The 19,626-nt window shown below is 53.4% G+C and overlaps 1 protein-coding gene across 12 annotated transcripts in view; it reads right to left on the reverse strand.

The window, feature by feature from the left end:
• Positions 1 to 363: 363 nt before the first annotated feature.
• Positions 364 to 19,626, reverse strand: part of TRAK1 (trafficking kinesin protein 1) — a 124,600-nt gene continuing 105,337 nt past the window's right edge. For 7 of the 12 annotated variants that reach the window (XM_042955090.1, XM_042955080.1, XM_042955091.1 and 4 more), the window contains 3 exons: positions 15,390 to 15,731; positions 6,071 to 6,173; positions 364 to 3,111 (listed from right to left, as the gene is read on the reverse strand). In XM_042955090.1, the coding sequence (XP_042811024.1) occupies positions 2,313 to 3,111; positions 6,071 to 6,173; positions 15,390 to 15,731 (1,244 nt within the window). In that variant the 3' untranslated portion in view covers positions 364 to 2,312. Of the gene's footprint in view, positions 3,112 to 6,070; positions 6,174 to 13,167; positions 15,732 to 19,626 lie in introns of those variants that run through there. The other 5 variants (XM_042955082.1, XM_042955089.1, XM_042955081.1 and 2 more) reach the window with 3 other exon arrangements.

The following is a 19,626-nucleotide window of genomic DNA, read 5'->3' on the forward strand; positions in this document are numbered from 1 at the left end:
TTTATCTCACAGATGGGCTCCCATATGTGGAAAATTACATATAGGCAAAGGTTTTTTTCATTATAGGGCTGTGATAGAAAAGGCGGGAATTAACTCCATGCCCAGCCCTAGGGTACTGGTCCACAGGAGTATGAACGTGTTCATTGTGGGTACCTCAACACGGTATAATGTAGGGAATGTAGGGAAGCTCTCGAGGTTCCAACTGGAAAGCTGTCTAAGGTGTAGTATTGTGTGAAAGGGTGGCTGTAACAGTACGGTCAGTATATGGCTTTCATTTACTCGTCCCAGAGAGCTGAACAGCTTTAGGTGTCCCATAAAGAGATCTCCTCGATGAAAAATGGAATACAAGTCAGAATCCGAGTGTGGTTTCCATCATTTGAACTTATTTTATTGATATTCATTAGAGAAGGAAATCGTATTGTGTTTCGATGCATTACAACACGCTCTTTTGGTAGTGGTTGCACAAGGTCGATCATGAACTACACTAAGTACTGCAACCTCCGAATTGCCGATTTTTTACACTGGTATTTCCTTTGTGGTGATGGGTGGCTCCTCTCTGAATACACAAAGTGGTCCATTCAATGCGTGGTTTTCATACTCTTTTGTAGTTCTACCTACTGCTTTAAAATACATTCAAATAAAAAATCTCCTTGCAGTGAGCGCACGCATACAACCGGAACAACCCACACCTTCGTGTTCTGAGAATAAATACTCTAAAATCGGACGACTGACGTTTGCTCCTTTGAGACTTTCTCAAAGACCCTTCAGCGGGCGTGGGTTTCCACTCACTCAACTGGACACACTGGGGGAGGGGGCGGGGAACAGGGGACGGCAACGCGACAACTTCGTCTGCACGTGACGTTACCCTTCCGCAGACGGCTGGACCAAAGGACCACGGAACACTGAGGGACGGCGCAGTCCTCAGGTTAGAATAAATAAGTTACCTGCTGGGCCTGGAAGGCCACAGCCACGCCGGAACCGGAAAGGAGAGCGCAGGTTTAAAACGCAGCACGCACAAATAACTAAAAGGTCCGAACTTCGTCAGCGCCCCCAACAGGACCAGGCTCCCTCGTTCACGCACGGTTCTTCCCACGAGCACCTATCTTCTAGACCCAGGCCTTCGCGGGAGAGGGAGAAGATACCTTGCGGTAAGCGCTCGGGTCCGAGACGTGAGGGCCCTACGAAGACCACATCCGTGAAGACACGCGGGCCAGTCTCGGGCGTCCCAGGAAGGACTGGAACCAGCCGACTGCCACAGCCCCCTTTCTCCCGTGAACTGGTTTCGTATTACGTACGGGTGGCTGGGGTTCCTTTTACTGCAGACAGATTCCACTCCCAGCCTCCTCCCCCCGCCTCCCCCACCCGCTTTCCTTTTAATCGCGTTGTTAAACGTGTCTCGGGGCTGGGACACGGGGTCCCCAAGCCCCACCGCTCTCTCAGCAGCGGTTTGGTATGAGGAAAACCGTACGGGGTCGGTGTCCTGGAACCACGGCACGCGGACTGTGACGCGCCACCTCGTACCATTACTTCCCTGCCTATAAAAACACAGACAACGGAACCTTCACGCAGGACACACGGGGGCTGCCGCAAGGGCCGACGGGAGCGTGGATACATTCTTCCAGGTCAGACCTCCGGCCTGACGAAGGATTACGGGACAGCGAAGGGCGACAGAGGTCGAAGGCATGGAAAGAAAAAGTCCCACCTCAAAAAAAAAAAGAAGCGACTCTCCGTTGAAGCAGAGGAGTGAAGGTCTTGAGGAAGCCGGGCCGCCCCTGAAAGAAAGAACAGCCCTGCGCTCCCGAAAGCTACATCAGCTGCGTGGGGCCACCGACCCAGGCTCCTGCGGCGCTTCCGGGGCGAGCGAGGGGAGGCGCCCAGAGACACCGGCCGGCAGAGGCGTGGTGCCCCGTGCCGGCTCGCGATGCACAGCGCTGGGAGCCCCAGATTCACTGGTTTCCTATCCATGGGATAAGAACGACTTGGGGGTTTCAGTGCTTCTCAAAGGAGAGGAGGAGGAAGGGCCGCCCGCCTGCCCCTGTTCCCCGGCCGCACAAAGTCCCGGTGACAGCAGTGACAGCCAGGGCCCTTCCCGTGGGATATGGAGGAAGGGCAGGGCGGATACAAGTCTCCAGGTCCTATGTACACACTGTACACAGTCTCCACTCTTCCCCCATTAGGCACGAGGTTGATTTGTCTAGCTCAAGAGGGGAGGGGGTGGAGGGGGAGAGAGGGAGAACGCGCAGTGCAGCGGGGGAGAGAGGGAGGCAGGAGCAAGACGGGTCTCCTCCAGGGGAAGGGCCCCCCTCCCGTCCTCACCGGAAGCTAGTTTGTTTGGGGAGCTTAGCACCCATCAAGATGCCCGAGGTGAGAGTCACGGGGGCTTTCATCTGCATGCTGGACCCCACCATGGTGGGGAAGCTGCGGTTCCGCCGGATGCCGCTGTTGAGCTGCAGCCCGCCGATGGCACTCGTGACCGTGGGGCATCCGAGAGGCAGGCCCTCGGGGACCAGGCCCCCGGGGACGAGGGCCTGGGCTGGGCCCGGGGGCCCACAGAGGAGAGGTCCCTGATCCTCAGTCAAGGTGGGGACGTGGGCTCGCCCTGAGTTCACCACTTTGGCCACGCCAAACCTCCTGACTTTGTCCACGAGGTTGAGGTTGGAGACGGACACGTCTGTCTGGCTCTCGCTGCTCCGGACGTTCTTCTTCTCCCTCACCTCCCTCAGGATGGAGCTGGCCGGCTTGGAAGCCAGGAAGTTGTCGTAGGGAGGGCTCGTGCACTTGAACTCAAAGGAGGGCGGGGAAGACGTGGGTGTCTGCAGAGGCGAGTTGGGTGGGGTGGAGGGGATCACCGCCATCCTGGGGGTGTAGGAGTGCAGGAGGGAGCCCCGGCCGGCCCTGTCCCAGCTCTGCGGGTCATATACGGCCGCGGAGATGCCCCGCTCCTTCAGCAGCCACACCAGCCCCAGAGACGTGCTCATGGTGGTCGTGGACTCGCGGGTGTTAGTGAAGGACTCGGCCAGGCTCAGTCTCCGTGGAGTGCACGGGGTGGCCACCGGCGTGGACTTCAAGTGGCTGGTGCCGCCACAAGCTGGAGTTGGAGCCGAGTTAAGGCTGATAAGAAAGGACAAGAGGTCATTCATCAGAAAATGCCCACGAGCCCCCACGAAAAGGTTCGTGGCCAGTCTCCTGCAGGAGTGCAGGGAGGACCCGCCCAGGCTCCCCAGATGCCTCTTTCTACGTCTGTTCCTCCCTCCCGCCCCTGGGGGCCTTGGATTCCCTTGCGTGGGGGCATGGTTTAAAGTTAACAAGCTGCACATGAGTCCCTTGTCTCAGCCCCGGAGGGTGGGGACAACTGTCCCCTTGGCAGGTGACGAAACTCAGTCTCAGAGGTTAGGTGGCTGATTCAGTGTCACGCTCAGCTACTGAGTGGAAGACCCAGGATTCGAGCCCAAGTCTGGGTGGCCCCAAAGATGGGGGGTGGGGGAGCCCTTCAGCAGAGAGGCTTTCTTTCCCTACCCCATTACTCAAGTTCCGGTGTTCCTTCCTACTGACTACTCCCGAGGCAAGAAGTTAACCGGGACTCGGGATCTGAGAGCTTACCCCCAGGAATGGCCCCAGCAGGTGGAGAGCCCGTGGGTGAGGGGGAGACAGGCTGAGGGGTGTGCATCACAGCAGCAGCACTCCCCGGCCTCCTGACTTCCACTATAGCGCCCTTCCCTGCACCGTGCTTCCCCCTTAGTCCTCCTCCCGTGGTTGCCGATTCCACCTCCGTGAGCAGAGTTATGGGGTCAGAGGCAGCCGTGTCACGTACTATCAGGCCTGCATCTATGGAGCTATCTAGAAAAAGGCTCACGGGAGGTGCGACACCTGTGTCACCAAAGGAAAGCAGCAAGATTTCTCCATCCACTTGTGTCATGCTGGCTGAGGACCCACTATGTTCCAGAAGCTGGAGTCCAGCAGTAAAGGGAGTGAGGCCAGCGCAGTATAACAGGGGCTGCAGGGGGAAAGACATTGCTGTCTACTTAAAAATCAGGAAAGACCCTCTCTTAACAGCTGGTCCAGGGATGGGGCCAGGCCACAAAGGCATGGAGGTCCTTCACAGTTGCCGGCTAAACTCCTAAGGGCAGGGCAGCACACCCCTCCTTAGAGTCTTAGGAGACCTGCCCTGGTACCTCCCCAGGGCCATGGCAGGGGCTGCAGGTACCCCTTGGAGCAGGCCAGCTGGGTGGGCCCCAGGAGCTGGGGGAACAGAGCCCTCTCTCCCCAGCCTGGCAGAAGGAAGGCCAGATACCTTGGGCAAGACACCAAGTAGGGGTATGGGCAGGGAGGGGCCTCGCTCTGGAGCAGGTCCCAGGAATGACCTGAGCAGGGGCCTTCTGCTGGGGGAGGGAGGGTTCACAAGCACGTCCGAGCTAAGGCATCGTTTGGCTGCACACTGGGGTGACCTTGCCGCTGGCTGGTCAGCTCAGGGTGAGAAACCCAGAACAGGCCCATCTTACGCAAGCTCAGGGGTCGGGATGCTGGTGGGTTGGGAGCACTCAGAGAAACACGAGATTAGAAGCCACAGCAGATTCCTAAGGTTAAGAAATGGATTCTCCAAAAAGCACAAGTGGAATTCTACAAAACTGGTCTACAAGCAGTAGGGGGCAAAAACATGGGGGACTTAAAATCTTGTTTACAAGGCCATTCTGAGGAAGATCTCTCATTTGGTCTCAAGCTGCCATTCTTCCACACCCAGGCAAAAAGCCTTCTCTTGCTAGTGAACGCCCAGGTCTTTTCTGTCCCTGATGAGGCTCCGTGGACCCCGAGATGGGGACAGGAGTGCTGTTTTGAGTCCTACGGCTTAGACAGAAGATCACCAGGCACCAGCCTCTCCCGGGAGAAGCCCCAGAGCGTGGTAAAAAACCTAGAGCTCTTCCAACATCGGGCTACGGGTGGGGACGCCGGCTTCTCCAGAGGCAGGAAGGGAGTCAGAGAAGACAAGCTCAGATGTAGATTCCCTTTCTGCTGAGAACTTCGGTTAGGCCCATATTAGTGCCGGCACTCGGCTCAACTGAGCATTTAGAGGGGTTAGGGGCATCCACTGTCAAGGCCACGTTAGCCAGGCACAACCACAGAGACACATCCACGCCTAAGTCCTGGGTTAGTGGCGGCCACGCGTGCACACACAGCTCCTTCCAGGTGGCCCTGCCGGGGGCAGGCACCGCTGGCGGTGTGCTCACCCCCTGCCTCGCCTGTGGGCTCATTCTCTGCCCTACATCTCCTCTCAGCTCGACGGGGCATAGGGCCGCTTCGTCATCCTCCTCACATGACCTGCGGAGAATTATTCATAGTTTAAGGTGTTCCCTGGGGCGGCGGCTCCCTCCGAGCTGGCCCTGCTCGCCTCCCTCCCTTCCTGCTTCACCTGCATTCGCCCCGGGATCTTGCTCGACTGCACCATACAGAAAAGGGCTGAGGGGGTCACCTCACCCCGTGGAGGGAGACCGTTTTCTCTTTCACTAGAAGCTGTGGAAGGCCTGAAACCAAGCCAAGCAGACCACCCCAGGCCATACAAGTCCTCCTGCCAGACAGTGTCAATCTCTATCGCTTCTGGAAGGCACCGAAGGAAAATGGGCCATGCTGGGCACACGGCTGGGTCTTCGAGTCTTATCCTTTCAGTCGTTACACTGTGGCTGTGGCACATGGTTCCTGCAGTCTATTCCAGAGGCACGCGGCCTCCACTCTGTGAAGGAACTCCATGCTCTACTGACAGACTTTGGGACAAAATCCCAACGGACGTGGCTTTACTGACTGTGGAAGCGTCAATTTCGGCTGGTTAGGGAGGGACGCGGCCAGCTAAAAAGGCACCTAGAGCCTGGGTCCACATCTCTCTGTGCTGGATCTGAATCAAAAAGGGCCTCCACTCAAGAGGAAGATGGGACCCCAAACAGCAGGTGCTACGAGACGCCTCAGCTGGCCCAAGTTGGTTCTGAGTGAGCCTCTCTACTTTGGCTTTTCTTGCCAGTAAGTCTTGCAGGAAGCGCCCCGACCTCACCCCGTCCTTACCCACCCCGGGGCCGGGGTCCCTTACCTTGGCGTGACCCGCGTGAGCTCATCTGAAGGATGCAGGATACGACATGTGGTGAAGGTGAAGGTGGAGTTGGTCTGTGACATGCACTTCCCAGGGTGGTGTGCTAAATTGGGGGAGGGGGGAACAGAACATATTCCTTGCATCCAAGTAAACCCATGAGAAAGTTAAAATCCCAGCACGGCCCTCAAGGGACAGAAGAAGCGATGAGCTACCTTGTTAACCGGATCTGGGCAAGGAAGGTGTAATCACATGTTCTGGATCGAAGGTGGTCTTTCAAAAATAACCACACTTTTGAGCACTGGTTTGCAGAGCATCAAATTGCAGCTTCCGACCCAATCCAGACAGGGTTCCCCATCAGCGTTCTTTGGCCAGTAGTGGATCCAGTTTGAAGAGCTAATGAGCCCTTGGGGGTAATCTGGTTTCCCTCCTCAGGGGTCAGAATCGGCTTCCTTCTTGTGGTGTTCCACACTTCTTTTTACTGGCAAACAGGTGCCAAGTTCTGCCAAGGAGAGGGGAGAGGCGTGGGGATGGGGAGGGGCCGTGCCACCAGAAATGGGGCAAGGCCCACATGGCTCCCTTTCCTGTGTACACGAAAAGGGGCTCGGGGGAGCTGGCTCCACTACTGTCTATGTGTGGTCCGCAGGGTGGGAGATGGGATGTCAGCTGCCCCAACAACAAGCTGGCAAGACTCCCAGAGCCCAGGGCTGTCTTTAGCTCCAGGATCAGGTGCGGTCTGACACACACCAGTGCGTGCGGCCCCCGTCCCCCGGGGCCGCTTTCTTGCCGTCTCTAGGATGTCTGATTTTTAATGAAAGAGAAGTTGTCCTCAATGTATTTCCTTTTAAAGCGCTAAGGGGCTGTTGTTAAGGCAGCTGAAGACTAGGATTTGGGGCAAAGTAAATCACAGAAGCATTAGGAACATGCATCAGAAAGCTGGCGAGTGGGAAGTAATGAGTGATCGAGTCTATGGGAGACATCATGATTGTAGAGGTCACCCTCGTTCATAACTCAAATGCAAAAAAAAAAAAAAAAAAAAAAAAAGGAAAAGGAAAAAAAAAAAGATGCTGCTCTGTATAGCATGCACGATGGCACAATGCGGTACTGGGACGACCCCCCGCCCTGCCCGTCCCGACACCCCTCTAGCAGCTCAGCCCCCAGAGACCTCTTGGGGGAGGGGGAACGCATTTGGTTCTCAGAGGCCATGAGCACTCCAAAGATTCAAAAGGCCGCGAACTAGAATCTTCTAGCTCATTCTGGCAAGTTTTCCCTTGGGTTTGACAAAAAGGAAAACAAAACAGAAGAGATTGGTGCCCCAAACCTACAGATCCACACGCAGTTGACTGGGTCTTAAAAAACAAAAAAAAAAATAAAAACAAAGCAAAACAAAAAAAAGCCCAGAACCAGATGAAACAAAAACTGTCGGAGACAGGCAAACTGAAGGCATGCAGGACAAGGCCAGAGCACAAAAACGGTGGCAGGGACTAGAGGCGCAACCTAAGACTGCTGTGCCCCGATTGTGATGGTCCGACTCATCTCTCTGGGTCGAGGCAGGCGCCCGTGGCCCCTGGAGAGGCAGCCAGCACTCCGGCCACCAGAGCCAACTCTTAACCACGGGCAGCACCGGGCAGAGCAGGAAGGGGCAAAAACACACATGAAAACAGCCTTTATGAATCTTTCTCAACCGATAAATGTGACGGCTTAGGAACCGGGCAGGGTAACTGGAAAATCGCGGCCAACAAAACAAAAATGGAAGAAGCTATGAAGAAAAGGCAACCAAACAATCACGATTCTCTCGCTGCAATAAGATCTAGCAACAAAAGCAATAAAAAGCCTGAGAGAAGCATCCCAAATAACAGGCGTGAGGGGTTATTTGGGAGGGAGGGAGGGAGGAAAGAAAAACGCAGGAAGGAGAGGTAACGAAGAAGACACAACAGTGGAAAGAGAGATCACCTTAAAAAAAAAAATCAAAACCAAGGCTGGCTTTAATTAGGAGTGGACCCCATTTAAACACAGGAGATTATCAAATCAAAAGGTCCCAAAGGTTCGCTCCTCTCCCCCCGCCACGTAGTGGATCTTCCCTTGCGACACGTGGTGCAAGATGGACATTTTAGACACATGGTGGCATCAGCAGAAGCAAAACCCATCTGACACAGATGGGTTTGGGGACAGGAAAAGGCTGCTAAAATTCAGAAGTCATCATTTCCCAGAAGCAACGGATAGGAAGATCAACAGGAAGGAATCAAAAGTGCCAAGCCAGAGGTTCGGCCCCTCCGAAATACCACTGGGACGCCTGGCCCCGCTCTCCGCGCGTCACCACTGCCTGCCGGGCTGCTGCAGCGTTTCCCTTCCTTGGGACACAACACAGAGACAGTGAGTCGCCCGAGGCCTCTGGTGCTCCCCACGGAGCAGCCACAGGCTGATTCCCAAAGCCCTGCCTGCGGGAGAGCAATTCCTCCAAGAAAGAGGCACAGGATGCCTTCTCGCCAGCAGGGGCAGGGGCTCAGGGGGAGGGCTCCCTCCTGGAGTCCCCTGGTCCCCACGGGACACCAGAGCCCTGCCTCAGCAGCTGTGTGTGCACCTCCTGCTGCCCACCCGGGGCTTCCGAGGACAGGGTTGCTTGGATTTAACACTCTGACTTCCTGCTTAAATCCTTTTCCTCTTCCTCAGTCTGGGCTGCAGGGCCTCACAGCCTTGCTCGGGGACAGCACCACGTGGGTTAGAGTATTCACACCGACAAGGGCTTCCCTCGAGCGTCCCCTAATCCCTTGTTATTCACATCTGTTCCTTCTCTGCCAGGTTCTGACACTGCTACAAAATCCTAATCTATCAAAGGGGACCTTTAAACTGAGTTAATCCTGGTTATTCAAGATCGTCTTCACTGGTGAACTACACGCAGGGGGCCAGCGTACACATTCGTTTTTCTGCAAACATGCCTCGTGCAGGCACACCCCTTTGGCCAGCCGCAGGTCGGGGCACAGAAGGGCTTTCCGAGGGCAAGAGCTACCCTGCTCACTTGCTCTCTGATCCGTCCGTGCTGTGCTTTCTGCCTAGAGCAGGTGCACTGGGTAAACGGTCTGACGGGCTGTGCTCCTCTGGAGGGGAAAAGGGTGGTGAGGACTGACGGCAAAACTGGGCGCTCGGGATCTCGCCGCTGCAGCTAGTGATGGGGCCCATGGTCTCCGGTGAGCTGGGGCTTCTTCCCTGCGTGGCCTTGAGACAGCACTGAGGATTACGCAGACCTGGGTGATGGCTGCTCGATGGACTGTTTGGGCCGCCCGGGGACGGGCGGGAAAGCCCACTGCTCTCCCTGTCGCTGCCTGCTCTAATTGTGAGGAGAGCAAAGGGTCACTCTGGCGGGGACATGAAGCGTGACCAAGACTCTGCCGGTCTCCCACCCGTATGATGTGATCTGTACACAGCGACCCGTGCATTTCAGTCAATCCGAGGGGTGCTGTCCTTCCCCCCATACTGTGGGCTGGTAATGTGCTGGGGAGAACAGGAACTTCCCCTCTAAGGGCCATCATGGCACCCAGTCCTTAAAACAGCCCTCACGTGAGCCCACACGGATGCCAAAAACTATACCTGCACCCGGAGGTTTCTAAGGAGTCACCAAAAACACACCAGGGCAAGGCTGTTTCAAAGGGGATTTCTGAGGATGGAGAAGCCTGGCCATGACACACACCGGAGATTTTCTTTCTTTTTGCTAACATGAATAGCTTAAAAATCAAAATTATAAACACATCTCCGGACCCTGGAAAAAGAGGACTCTGCCTTTGTGATGCACTGAAAGCTTCCGTATGCTCTTCCCCACTTTCCATGGGAAGAGGCCAAACCTACGTAAAGTGAACAAAATGCCTCCAATGTTTTCCTTTTCTTAATTTGAACACATAGCGTGTGAAGTTGCTGTCACACAGTTCGGATCTGCTTCGCAATTTCTATAAACTCATTAACCAACGCACACGCCCATGTTCTCTCTCCCACCTGCCCCTACAGTTCCAGTAGCTGCCATCACGTCAACAGCGGTGCCCACGGGCCAGCCTTTTCTATCCAAGAAAAACCAGACCCACAGAAAACAGAAACCATTGTCTATCCAGCTTAAAGGCATGGCTTGAGCTAAATCCTAAGAGCATCAGCACCTTTTCTTGGTTTTGCTTTGGTTTTGTTTTTACCTTTTTACTAGTTCCTAATGACTGTTACTTTTTGTTCAAGGAATAATCACATTTGGGGGAAGGGAAGGAGGCGGACATGTCTGCCTGTCAGCTGCTTGCCCATTAAAAAAAAAAGAAAGAAAGAAAAGAAAGAAGGGGCAAAAAGCAATGCTTTCGAATTCTTCCTAAAAGACTTAAAATGTCAGGGCATAGGAAAATGCTTTAGAGACTTCTTTCTGTCACTTCTTTATATAACTCTGCCCATGATTTTTTCTGGGAAAAAAAGAAGTTTCATGAGTTCCTGTGGGAAAAGCTCCATAAATCTTTTGTGTGCCCTCTGTTTCATCATTAATATAAATACTGTGTCCAGGGTTCACGTGGCTCTAACAAGCGTTTTCCTCTGGAGGCTGGGGAATCAACAACAGTTTCTGACACGGCAGTGCATTTCCTCCCTTCTTAAAAAAAATAAAAGTGATTTTAAGCCAAACGGTGTTACAGGGTGGTATTTTTTAAGCCCTTAGCTCCGGGCTTAACATGGGCCCCCGAAGGCTGCCTCTTGAGCATTTCTTCAACATAGCCCCTCGTCTGTCCCTGCAGCTCAACAGAGACCTCCAAGCCCCTGTCGCAGACCCGGGCCTACAGGCACCAGGAGATTTCTATCACAGAGATTTTTAAGCCACACGAGATCTTTTTCTGGTTTCTGTACAACTTATTTTTGGATCCTGCAAAATTAAAATAATTAAAAGCCTGTTTTTTCCCATTGCGCCAGGCTATTCCCTGTTTCATCTAAGGAGTATGTGATTTGACCGATGAGCATTCTCACAGCATTTCATGCAGAGAGGGGCAGAAATTCCCACAAGTGGCCCTTAAAATACCCTCTGGAGAAAAAGGGATTTTTTTTAAAGAATTGTGGTTAAAATGTCGAAGGGGCAAAATGCAAAAGTCTCTTTGGATCCTCTGGGTTCTCACAAAGCTGGGCCCTAGACCTTGTCCTCTCGTCCTCCCTTCTGTGGTGGATGCCCGCGGGGGTGGGCAGCTGGCCTGACTTCACCGGCACCAAGAGCGTCCCCGCTAAGTGCCTTCCAAGCCAGTTCAGGGGCGCACTTCCCCCTCCCACCACTAGGTGGTGCAGCCGGACAGCTCACCCCACCGCCAGCACCCACCCCGGAGCTCCTCCGCTAAGTGTCAGCAGCCTGAGCCCCCCGCTCAGCCGTCTGTCTGTGTGGGTCCCCCCAGAGCACGGGAAGGCTCCCCTATGGTTTTCAGAGGTGAGGCTGCCGTCCGGAAAGCACTCCCGAAGCGCAGGCTTGTTCAGGAAATTGTAAGCAGGGCTGACTCCAGCTGGCGGTTTGGGGAGGCGTCAAGGACCTCACTCTTCCTTCATGTTTCCACCTCCTGGGAGCCGCTGCCCGTTTCGTTCTGGTCTAATAGGTTATCCCGATGCAAGAGCACCGGGCCTTCCTTAGCATTGCCTAACACCAGTGGGTCTGAGCAGACCGCCTGCTCTGTGCGCAAGGACCAAACTCCTGTAACCGCTCCAGAACGAAGGCTGGGTTGGAAAGTCTTCCCAGCAAGAGTGGTCACGTGTCATCAAGTCTTTCCGTGGAGACAGAAGGGACCTTGCCTACACCCGAAGGTCTGTGAATCGAAGGAACCGGGCTTCCCTTCCAGACCCATCAGGCCCCCACGGCCCACTCTCCCTCAGGACCCACCTGGGTCCTGGGGCAGAAAGGACAGGACGGCGGGCCTTTATTCAGGCTCCTGCCCCACGCATGCGCTGAAGTACTACTCAGCGGGCCCCACTTCCCCTCTGGCTCCTTTCCTCCACAGATCCCCGACCTAGGTGTCCAGGAAGGGAGCTACGAAAGAAGCCAATTCCTGGCCTGTGCCTGGGGTGCTGGGGGGGGAGGTCCACGCTGCAGCTTCAGGCTACTTTCAAGGGCTGTTGTGACCAAAGGTGGGTTCTGCCTTCAACGCTTACTTTGGCACCTCGGCCCCAACTCCACTGCGGGGCCACAGCCAGACAGGCCGCCGTGACTGGCATGAGCCTGCTCTAGGGGAATTTCCCCCACCTGAGTGGCCTTCGTGTGCGTGAAAATAAACGGACCTTCCCTTTCTTCTGTGCTTTCACCCTACTTCTCCCTCCCCTTTAAGGATCAGGGCGTCCAAAACAATTCAACGAAACAGCCCGACCATCTGCCGACTTAACTGCATGACTTTAAAACTCTGATCTGAATCTTTTCTCACGTGCCGGGCTCTTCCCTACAAATAAACACCTAAAATTCACAACATGGACAGTACAAGATAATGACCGTTTCTGAGAAAGTGTACTTTCTATAGGAGTTAATAACATAAAATGTCCCTGAAAAAGTAAAATTATAATCTAAAAAATTGTTTTAAACAATCCATTTTAATCATCTAAATTATTTACAAACAACAAGGAATCACGTTTTTTTAAGACATGGGATTATAAAAATCAGCCAATAATGATACAATAATACATTAAAATATATTAATTTTTTTTTCCGTACTCAAAACTTTTTCTCCATGAGCTAACAGGCTCTAGATAAAAGTGCCTAATATATGTCTCCCCAGTTTCCTCCCTTAGGAATAGTTGCAAGAAAAAAGGCTAACCCTTCCCGTCTTCAGTTTCTCCCTACTAAGTATTCCCAGAGGCAGCTCCTGGGACTGTGCTGTCTGGCACCAGAAAAGCCTAAGCCATCAGGGCACCTGGGTGGCTCAGTCGGTTAAGCGTCTGACTTCTTGCAGTTTTGTGAGTTCAAGCCCCACACTCAACTCTTTGCTGGCAGCACAAAGCCTGCTTGGGGTTCGTTCATTCATTCATTCATTCATTCACACTCTCCCTCTTTCTCTCTCTCTCTCTGCCACTCCCCCATTTGTGCTGTCTCTGTCTCTCTCAAAATAAATAAATAAACTTAAAAAAAAAAAAAAAAAAAAAAAAAAAAAAGAGAGAAACCCTAAGCATTAGGGACAGACCAAGGCAGGGACCAGACCAGCCTGGATACAAATCCCAAGACAGACTATGCCCTAGTCCTTCCTGCTGAAGCTTAGCTATTTACCTGTGACTCCAAGACTGTGTACAGAATGCCACTTGGGGCCTCTGGGGCCCTTATTTAGAGTGACATGCTTCTTACATTCCAGTAATCAAAACGGTCGTGTTACTCCCAATAGAGAGAGAAGGGCCAAATTGCTGTTTGCACCGATCCCCTCTGAGCACTGAGCTTTTAACAACTCTGACCCAGCAAATGAGCTCCAAAGAACCCTTCTCTAAATGCTCAGCCCTTCCCTGTGTTACCTTCAGCGATCTATAGAACTCTTTCTGAATGCATGCTTCCAACCTGGGATCCCTCTAAATGTCAACCATAGATTTGTGTGCCTCTCTTCAAAGTTGCTGGGATGAATTTGCTGAGGTTTGAGGAAAGAGGGAAGAAGCAATTGAATACGTCTTTGTCTAGGGTAAGGAAAGCGGTCAGGACTTATGTCCTCATAATTGGTCCCCTCTCCCCCTCTGACCTTCAAGAGAAGCTCTTAGCTGACTTGACAAGTTTTACTCCTTTTGTGTAACTTCTTAAAGACACAGTTAATGATGCTTCTTCACACTTAAAGCATTCACTTTCTAGTCCATGTAGGACTACAGGGAGAGGTCATCACAGCTGACACGATTCCTACAGTTTCAGTCACATAAATCAGCAGACGCCGTGCTTCCCGTACCACCGTCTGCCTTCCGGAAGGACAACGGTGCTGCTAACAAAGGTAAGTGACAATACCACCGCCGGTCTCCCGTTCTGAAGATATTCAGTAATAAACATTTTCATTCCCTTGCAAGCTTAACCTGATAACTGCTAAGAAAGTAAATAAGCAAACCATAAACCTATGTGCTAAACCAATCCTTTTTACTTTGAATCCTTTACCTCTGAAGTTGATGTCAAAGAGAAAAGGAAAGTTGGGTCCAAATAAAGTCCCTTGCCACAGGCATCCAAACTTAGCCTGGGAGGTGCCATCGCGAACCTCAGCTCACTCCTGCCCTGTACCTCAGCGGGGGGAGTTGTGGCCTTCATGAACGAAAGTTATGAATCACAAAGATGCGTGTCCTCTCCTCAAATCTAATGACTCGGGATGTCATGAGGATGACAACATTGCCTGAATTCATCATAGGCTGGGTCTCTGCCCTGACCCCACAAGATAGCTTCCTTATCTCCTCAGCACTGCAGTCCGGGTGGCGGAGGTGGGGGGGGGGGGGGGGGGTTTGTCCCAGGAAATCTGGGGCAAATGGTGACCACATGACCCCTGTAGTTCCAGGGCCCTGAGCCCAAAGTGTTTCATCCCAGTGACGCCTAGGGTGTAAATCTACAAACTCATGGTCAGGTCTTTAATGGGGCAGCAGGGGGTGGGTAATCAACCAGAGCTCCTTTCCAGATTCATCTGGGGTCCTCTCTCTGGAAATACCTCCAACCTGCGACCCTCTAGATGTCATTGTCCTAGGGCTTGTTGGGTTAAGGAGTACTGCTAAAACACTTTTTAAAAATCCGCTCTGAACACATGTGTAAGCTGGAAAGAAAACACATACACCTTCATTGAAGTTAGAAATGTGAAAAGGCCACTCTATCCACCAGTTGTCTGAAATCCTGAACACCTTCTGGGCTTTTTCCTATTCCGATGCTCCGCGGAGGGACAGGGTCTCTCATTCACCATCTGAACGACCCGGCGCTCCTATCTTCCCCCTTAAAATGCCCAATTCTGCTCAGCTCGGTTTGGAAATCACCGCAGGACTCGACAATCTGCCCCCCGCCCTGCCCCAGACTCAGGGAGAGACCCACAACAGGAAGAGGGGAGCTGATGTGTGGGGCGGGGGCAACAATCCCCTCCTTTTTAGCAGCCTTTCCTGCTCCCCCGTCAGGAGCCCCGCTGGGCCATGCACCTCCAACACGGGCAGGGAGCTACACCCATTTGTTACAAAAAGGAGGCATCAGACTCTGCGTTAAAAAACAGACCCGCACGATGGGAGTGCTTTAATCGTCACCCACACAGACGAGCGGAAGCTACAGACAGAGAGCCGCTACGGATGGTGCTCGGAACAGAGGCGAGAATGGCCCAGAAATCGGCCTCTGGTAAAGGTGCCAGGTTTACAGGACTCATGGCGGTGCCCTCACCGGACCCCTCCTCCTCCTCCTCCTCGGCCGCGGCCGGCTCCTGCATCTCCTCTGGGAAAGCCTGAGGCCGGCGTGGGTAACTTCTGCTGCCTGAGACAGTCACGCGTGCTCGGGACCCCTCACCTGAGGTCTCTGGGTGCTGAACTGGCGTGGAGGTAGCTAGGCCCGGGAGGGAAATGTGGTCACCTGTGTCGTCTTCCTCAAAGTCGTTAAGGCAGTACACTTCGTCCAGGTCAACGTCCAGTGTCCGGAAGCCCTTGGTGACCACACCGGGCCGGGGGTCCAGGATGCCCCCGAGATGGGGCTGGGCCAACTGCTGCCAGTGGTGAAGGGTGGCGGAGCCTTGCAGGAGAAAGGGCAGAGAAGGGGGGACAAGGCAGAAGAGAGGGTTAGGATGCGAGTCTGAGCTGACGGCTGTCACCACCCTCAGAGTGCGGAGCGTGACCCTCAAGCAGGCCCTGAGCCTCGTGGGTGAACTCTGGCAGGGACACCGGGGGAGCGGCCCTGGCTCTTGCTACCGTGTGACGGGCGATCACCTTGCCACGCCTGGGAGGGGCACCAACTGAAGGAATCAGAAACAAAGCTTTTTACAAAGTAAAATGAAAGCCATAAGGCGTGGCAAGGATGTCTGGTGACAAACTTTTAGTCAACCCATTGTCAGTCCCCAAATCCAACATCGTATCAACTTAGGAACTGGAGAGGAAAAAAATAAGCAAGACCAAGTACAAAAGGGCGGGGGGCGGGGGAGGGTACAAGTACAGAGTCTATGCCAAGTCCGCACCGTTGGGAACACGGAAGACAGAAGCAGAGGCAGAGTAAGACCATGTCAACTCGGGACCCACAACATGAGAAAAGCAAAAGGCAATTAGAGTAGCACACAGAGATAAGCCGTAGGCACGACTGTAGTCTTCTCTACTTATTAGGGTTTCTGTTTTCGACCAGCAAACCTGATAGGCTGCAGGTTTGGGAGAGGGAAAGGGAAAGGGACGAACTCGGTGTGAGTGACGAGCATGTAAGTCCGTACAGAGGTCTGAAGCAGAGGAGATCTCCTTAGTGACACCAGACCCCGGGACTCAGATGACATCGTGCAAGGTCTGTAATAACACCGGAGTGTGTCCCTGAGGACCTCGAGGGTGTCACGGGTGCTCACGAAGAGAAGTGTTCCAAGAACAATTATGCTTAGCAAACCTGGGTTGACAAGTAGATTTATGGAGGAACGTCTCAAAACCTTTGGTATGTTGCTATGTCCTGGGATTCTGGCCAATCCATTTGCCTTTTGAAGAGCAACCCCTTCCCCTTTGGAACATTTATTACACCTCGCGTGGCCCAGGTATGATGGCCCATGAGGCTGGGTGTCTGTCCCCATTCTACAGATGAATTAGTGGGTCACGCAAATAAACATTCTACTCGAGAGACTTTGAGAGCAGTTCTCAGGCATAGGAAAGCGAGAGCCTTCCTGCACCAGTGCCTCCCAGTTACCACTGGTTAACCACCCAGTTACCAAGGGTGTCCTCTATTGGGCAGGCAAGAATCCCTCCAAGGCCTCCAGGGGCACATCAGAAAGGGGGACCAGGGAGCCAGGAGCCAGCAGCTCAGGAGTCAAGAGAAAAGAGAGGGAAAACGGTGGCAGGCATCGGAGTCGGGGATCAGTCCAGGAACGTGAACAAGATGCGGGGAACCCCCCTCAACGGCAGCTCCTGACCCTGTGGTGTGCCTCGTGACTGTGCTGCCTCCAACATACCGCTGGGAAGGAACTTCTCAGGAAGCAGTCCCGGCCGGTGAGTCTTGAAAGGACTCTGTAAGTGGGCACTTCCAAACTCAAAAGAGAAACAGTGGACAAGCTGCCAATACGTGTTCAGGACAGTCCCTAGACACCCACTTTGAGGCCTGTCCCAGTTTGAAAGGCCACCTACTTACTCTGAATCTACTGCATCGACATAGAAAATATCCTCAGTGCAAAAGGAGTGAGATCATACAGAGGCACATAGGACGAAAGAGAGCATCACATCCCTGCTCCCTCACTAGCTGCTAAGAGACGTCTAGAGCAGTGGTTCTCCGCTGGGGACGTCTGTTAACATCTGGAGACATTTTTGTCACAACTTGGGGGGAAGGACGGAGCGCTAAGGGCATCTCATGGGTAGCGCCCGGGATGCTACAGGACGATGCCCAGGACAACCCCAACAACAACCTGGAATGACCCGGCCCCAGATGTCAGCAGGGCGGAGACTGAGAAACCCTGGCCAGGAGCTGTGGTCTCAATTCTCAGACCCTTCGAGAACCTGGAGAGCTCACGGACTCTATCCCGAAAAGGAGCTCACAGGCAAGCGGCAACGTGCGTAACTGGTTGGGGCTTTGCAGACACGCTGAAACCCGCTCACGGGATCCTGAATCCTAGATGTCACGGCTCCATTTTTTATTTTTTATTTTTTTAATTACCCTGTATGAAGCATGCCTGTACAGCAGCTTCTTTTAATACGTATTACCTCAACTCACGGCTCCCAAGCCCCTGATGAGGGAACTGAGGTGCACTGAAGTTGGATAATTTTTCAAAGTCCTGGAGGGGTGGCATAGCCAGAGGTCAGTGCTAAAAGCCAGGTTCTTTCAATCTCACACTGCCTGCCCCCCAGAGTCCACAGGTGTGTAAAGAAGGATATCCGTGCTCCAGCCAGGAACCCAGACTAAGCGAGAAGCCTAAGTGGTGGGCGGCAAAACTTCCAGGTGGCTGTCCAAGGCCCGTCAGGAGACACGCACACACAGCTGCCGATGGAATCTCTCCAGCCACCCCCGGAGACCCCCATTCATAATGCATAGTGAGCCCCCTGTTCATGTGTTCACTGGAAGCACGGGCACATTCCTGGCAAAAACGCTGCACTGGGGAGAAGTCTTAACAAGGCCCTGTGACTTCCAGTTTGGGACCGCACATGCTGGTCTTGCCGCAGGATGACCAACCCTTGGGTCCAGAGTGGCCACGTCACCTCTACTTTTGGAAGGGGAAGAGAGTTGACAGACACTGGAAAGTGAAGGACCGTGTCAAGAAGTGCTAAAGGCCCTCATCCTTCCGGAAGGGGCTGAGATGTTTACAAAGCACTGGGAAGGAACTCAGGGAGGCAGGGGTCTGGGCCCGGACAACTGTCCCAGTCAACAGATCAACTATCTGTTCAACTAGCTGTGCAACAGACTGCCCTCATCCCTCCCCACCCCAGGCATGGGATCGAGAGAGAAACGAGGCTACGAAGGGTTTGCTGCTTGGGATTCAAGAGGCTGCAGACGGACACGGGGTTATTTGCCTTTCCCGAACATGCAGAGCCGAGGGAATTTAGTGAGACTGCAATGGAAAGACTATGCTGACATATGCATCATTCTTGGATTTTGGCCCCTGTCTTGGGCAGCTCATTCACATCGAACAGCCAACCTTTACTGAGCACTTAGTAAGGGCCAGGAGTCCTGGGAGGTCTACATTTATTAACTCACTTAATCATGATAACCCTGTCCTCATTTTATAGATGAGGAAACTGAGCACAGGGAGGTCAGGTAACTTGCCAGAGGTTGCAAAGCTGGCAAGTGGCTAATCTGGGTGGGATTCAAACCCATGCTGGCTCCAGTGTCCAGCCTCTTAACCACATAGACCGTCTCTTGGCCAGCAGTGAGGAGGCCTCCTGAGTGTGAGTTCTCAGAAATCAGGTCAACACCACACCTGACTGGCTTCTTCAGTCCTCACACAGGTGTGTTCCATGCTGCAAAAGTGACCGTTGGTGAAAGCCTTCGCAACCCTGTTATCTGAGTCACGTCAGGCTGTGGAGCTCACAGACCATTTCCGTTCCTGACTGGTTCTGAGGCCCCAGAAAGGTTTCCTGAGTCCAACACCTGGGCAAAAAACAGCTAGCTCCCCCTCACTCCCCCTGCCACTGCCTGGGACCACCATGTTGGAATTCTTACGAATCTCCTGGCTGCCTGAAGTCCTGCCTTGGATACAAGATGGAGGACAAATCAAAAATTAAATATGAACGGCATCTTATTCAGAGCTTCGGCTGCCTCTTTCCTATTCTCCACACCCCGCCCTGGCTTCCTTCATCCGTAGAGCACAAAGGAGAAGTACTATTAGCTACCTGTCATCACACCCCTCCTCCCCAACCACATGAGAACAAGGCTGGGGGGCAGGGAAAGAGAGGAACTTCCCTGTCCCGGTTGGCACCAAGATGAAGCTCTATGAAACGAGCGTGTGGACAGCAGAGAAAAC

The sequence above is a fragment of the Panthera leo genome, chromosome C2 (assembly GCF_018350215.1).
Source record: "Panthera leo isolate Ple1 chromosome C2, P.leo_Ple1_pat1.1, whole genome shotgun sequence".
Lineage (NCBI taxonomy): Eukaryota > Metazoa > Chordata > Mammalia > Carnivora > Felidae > Panthera > Panthera leo.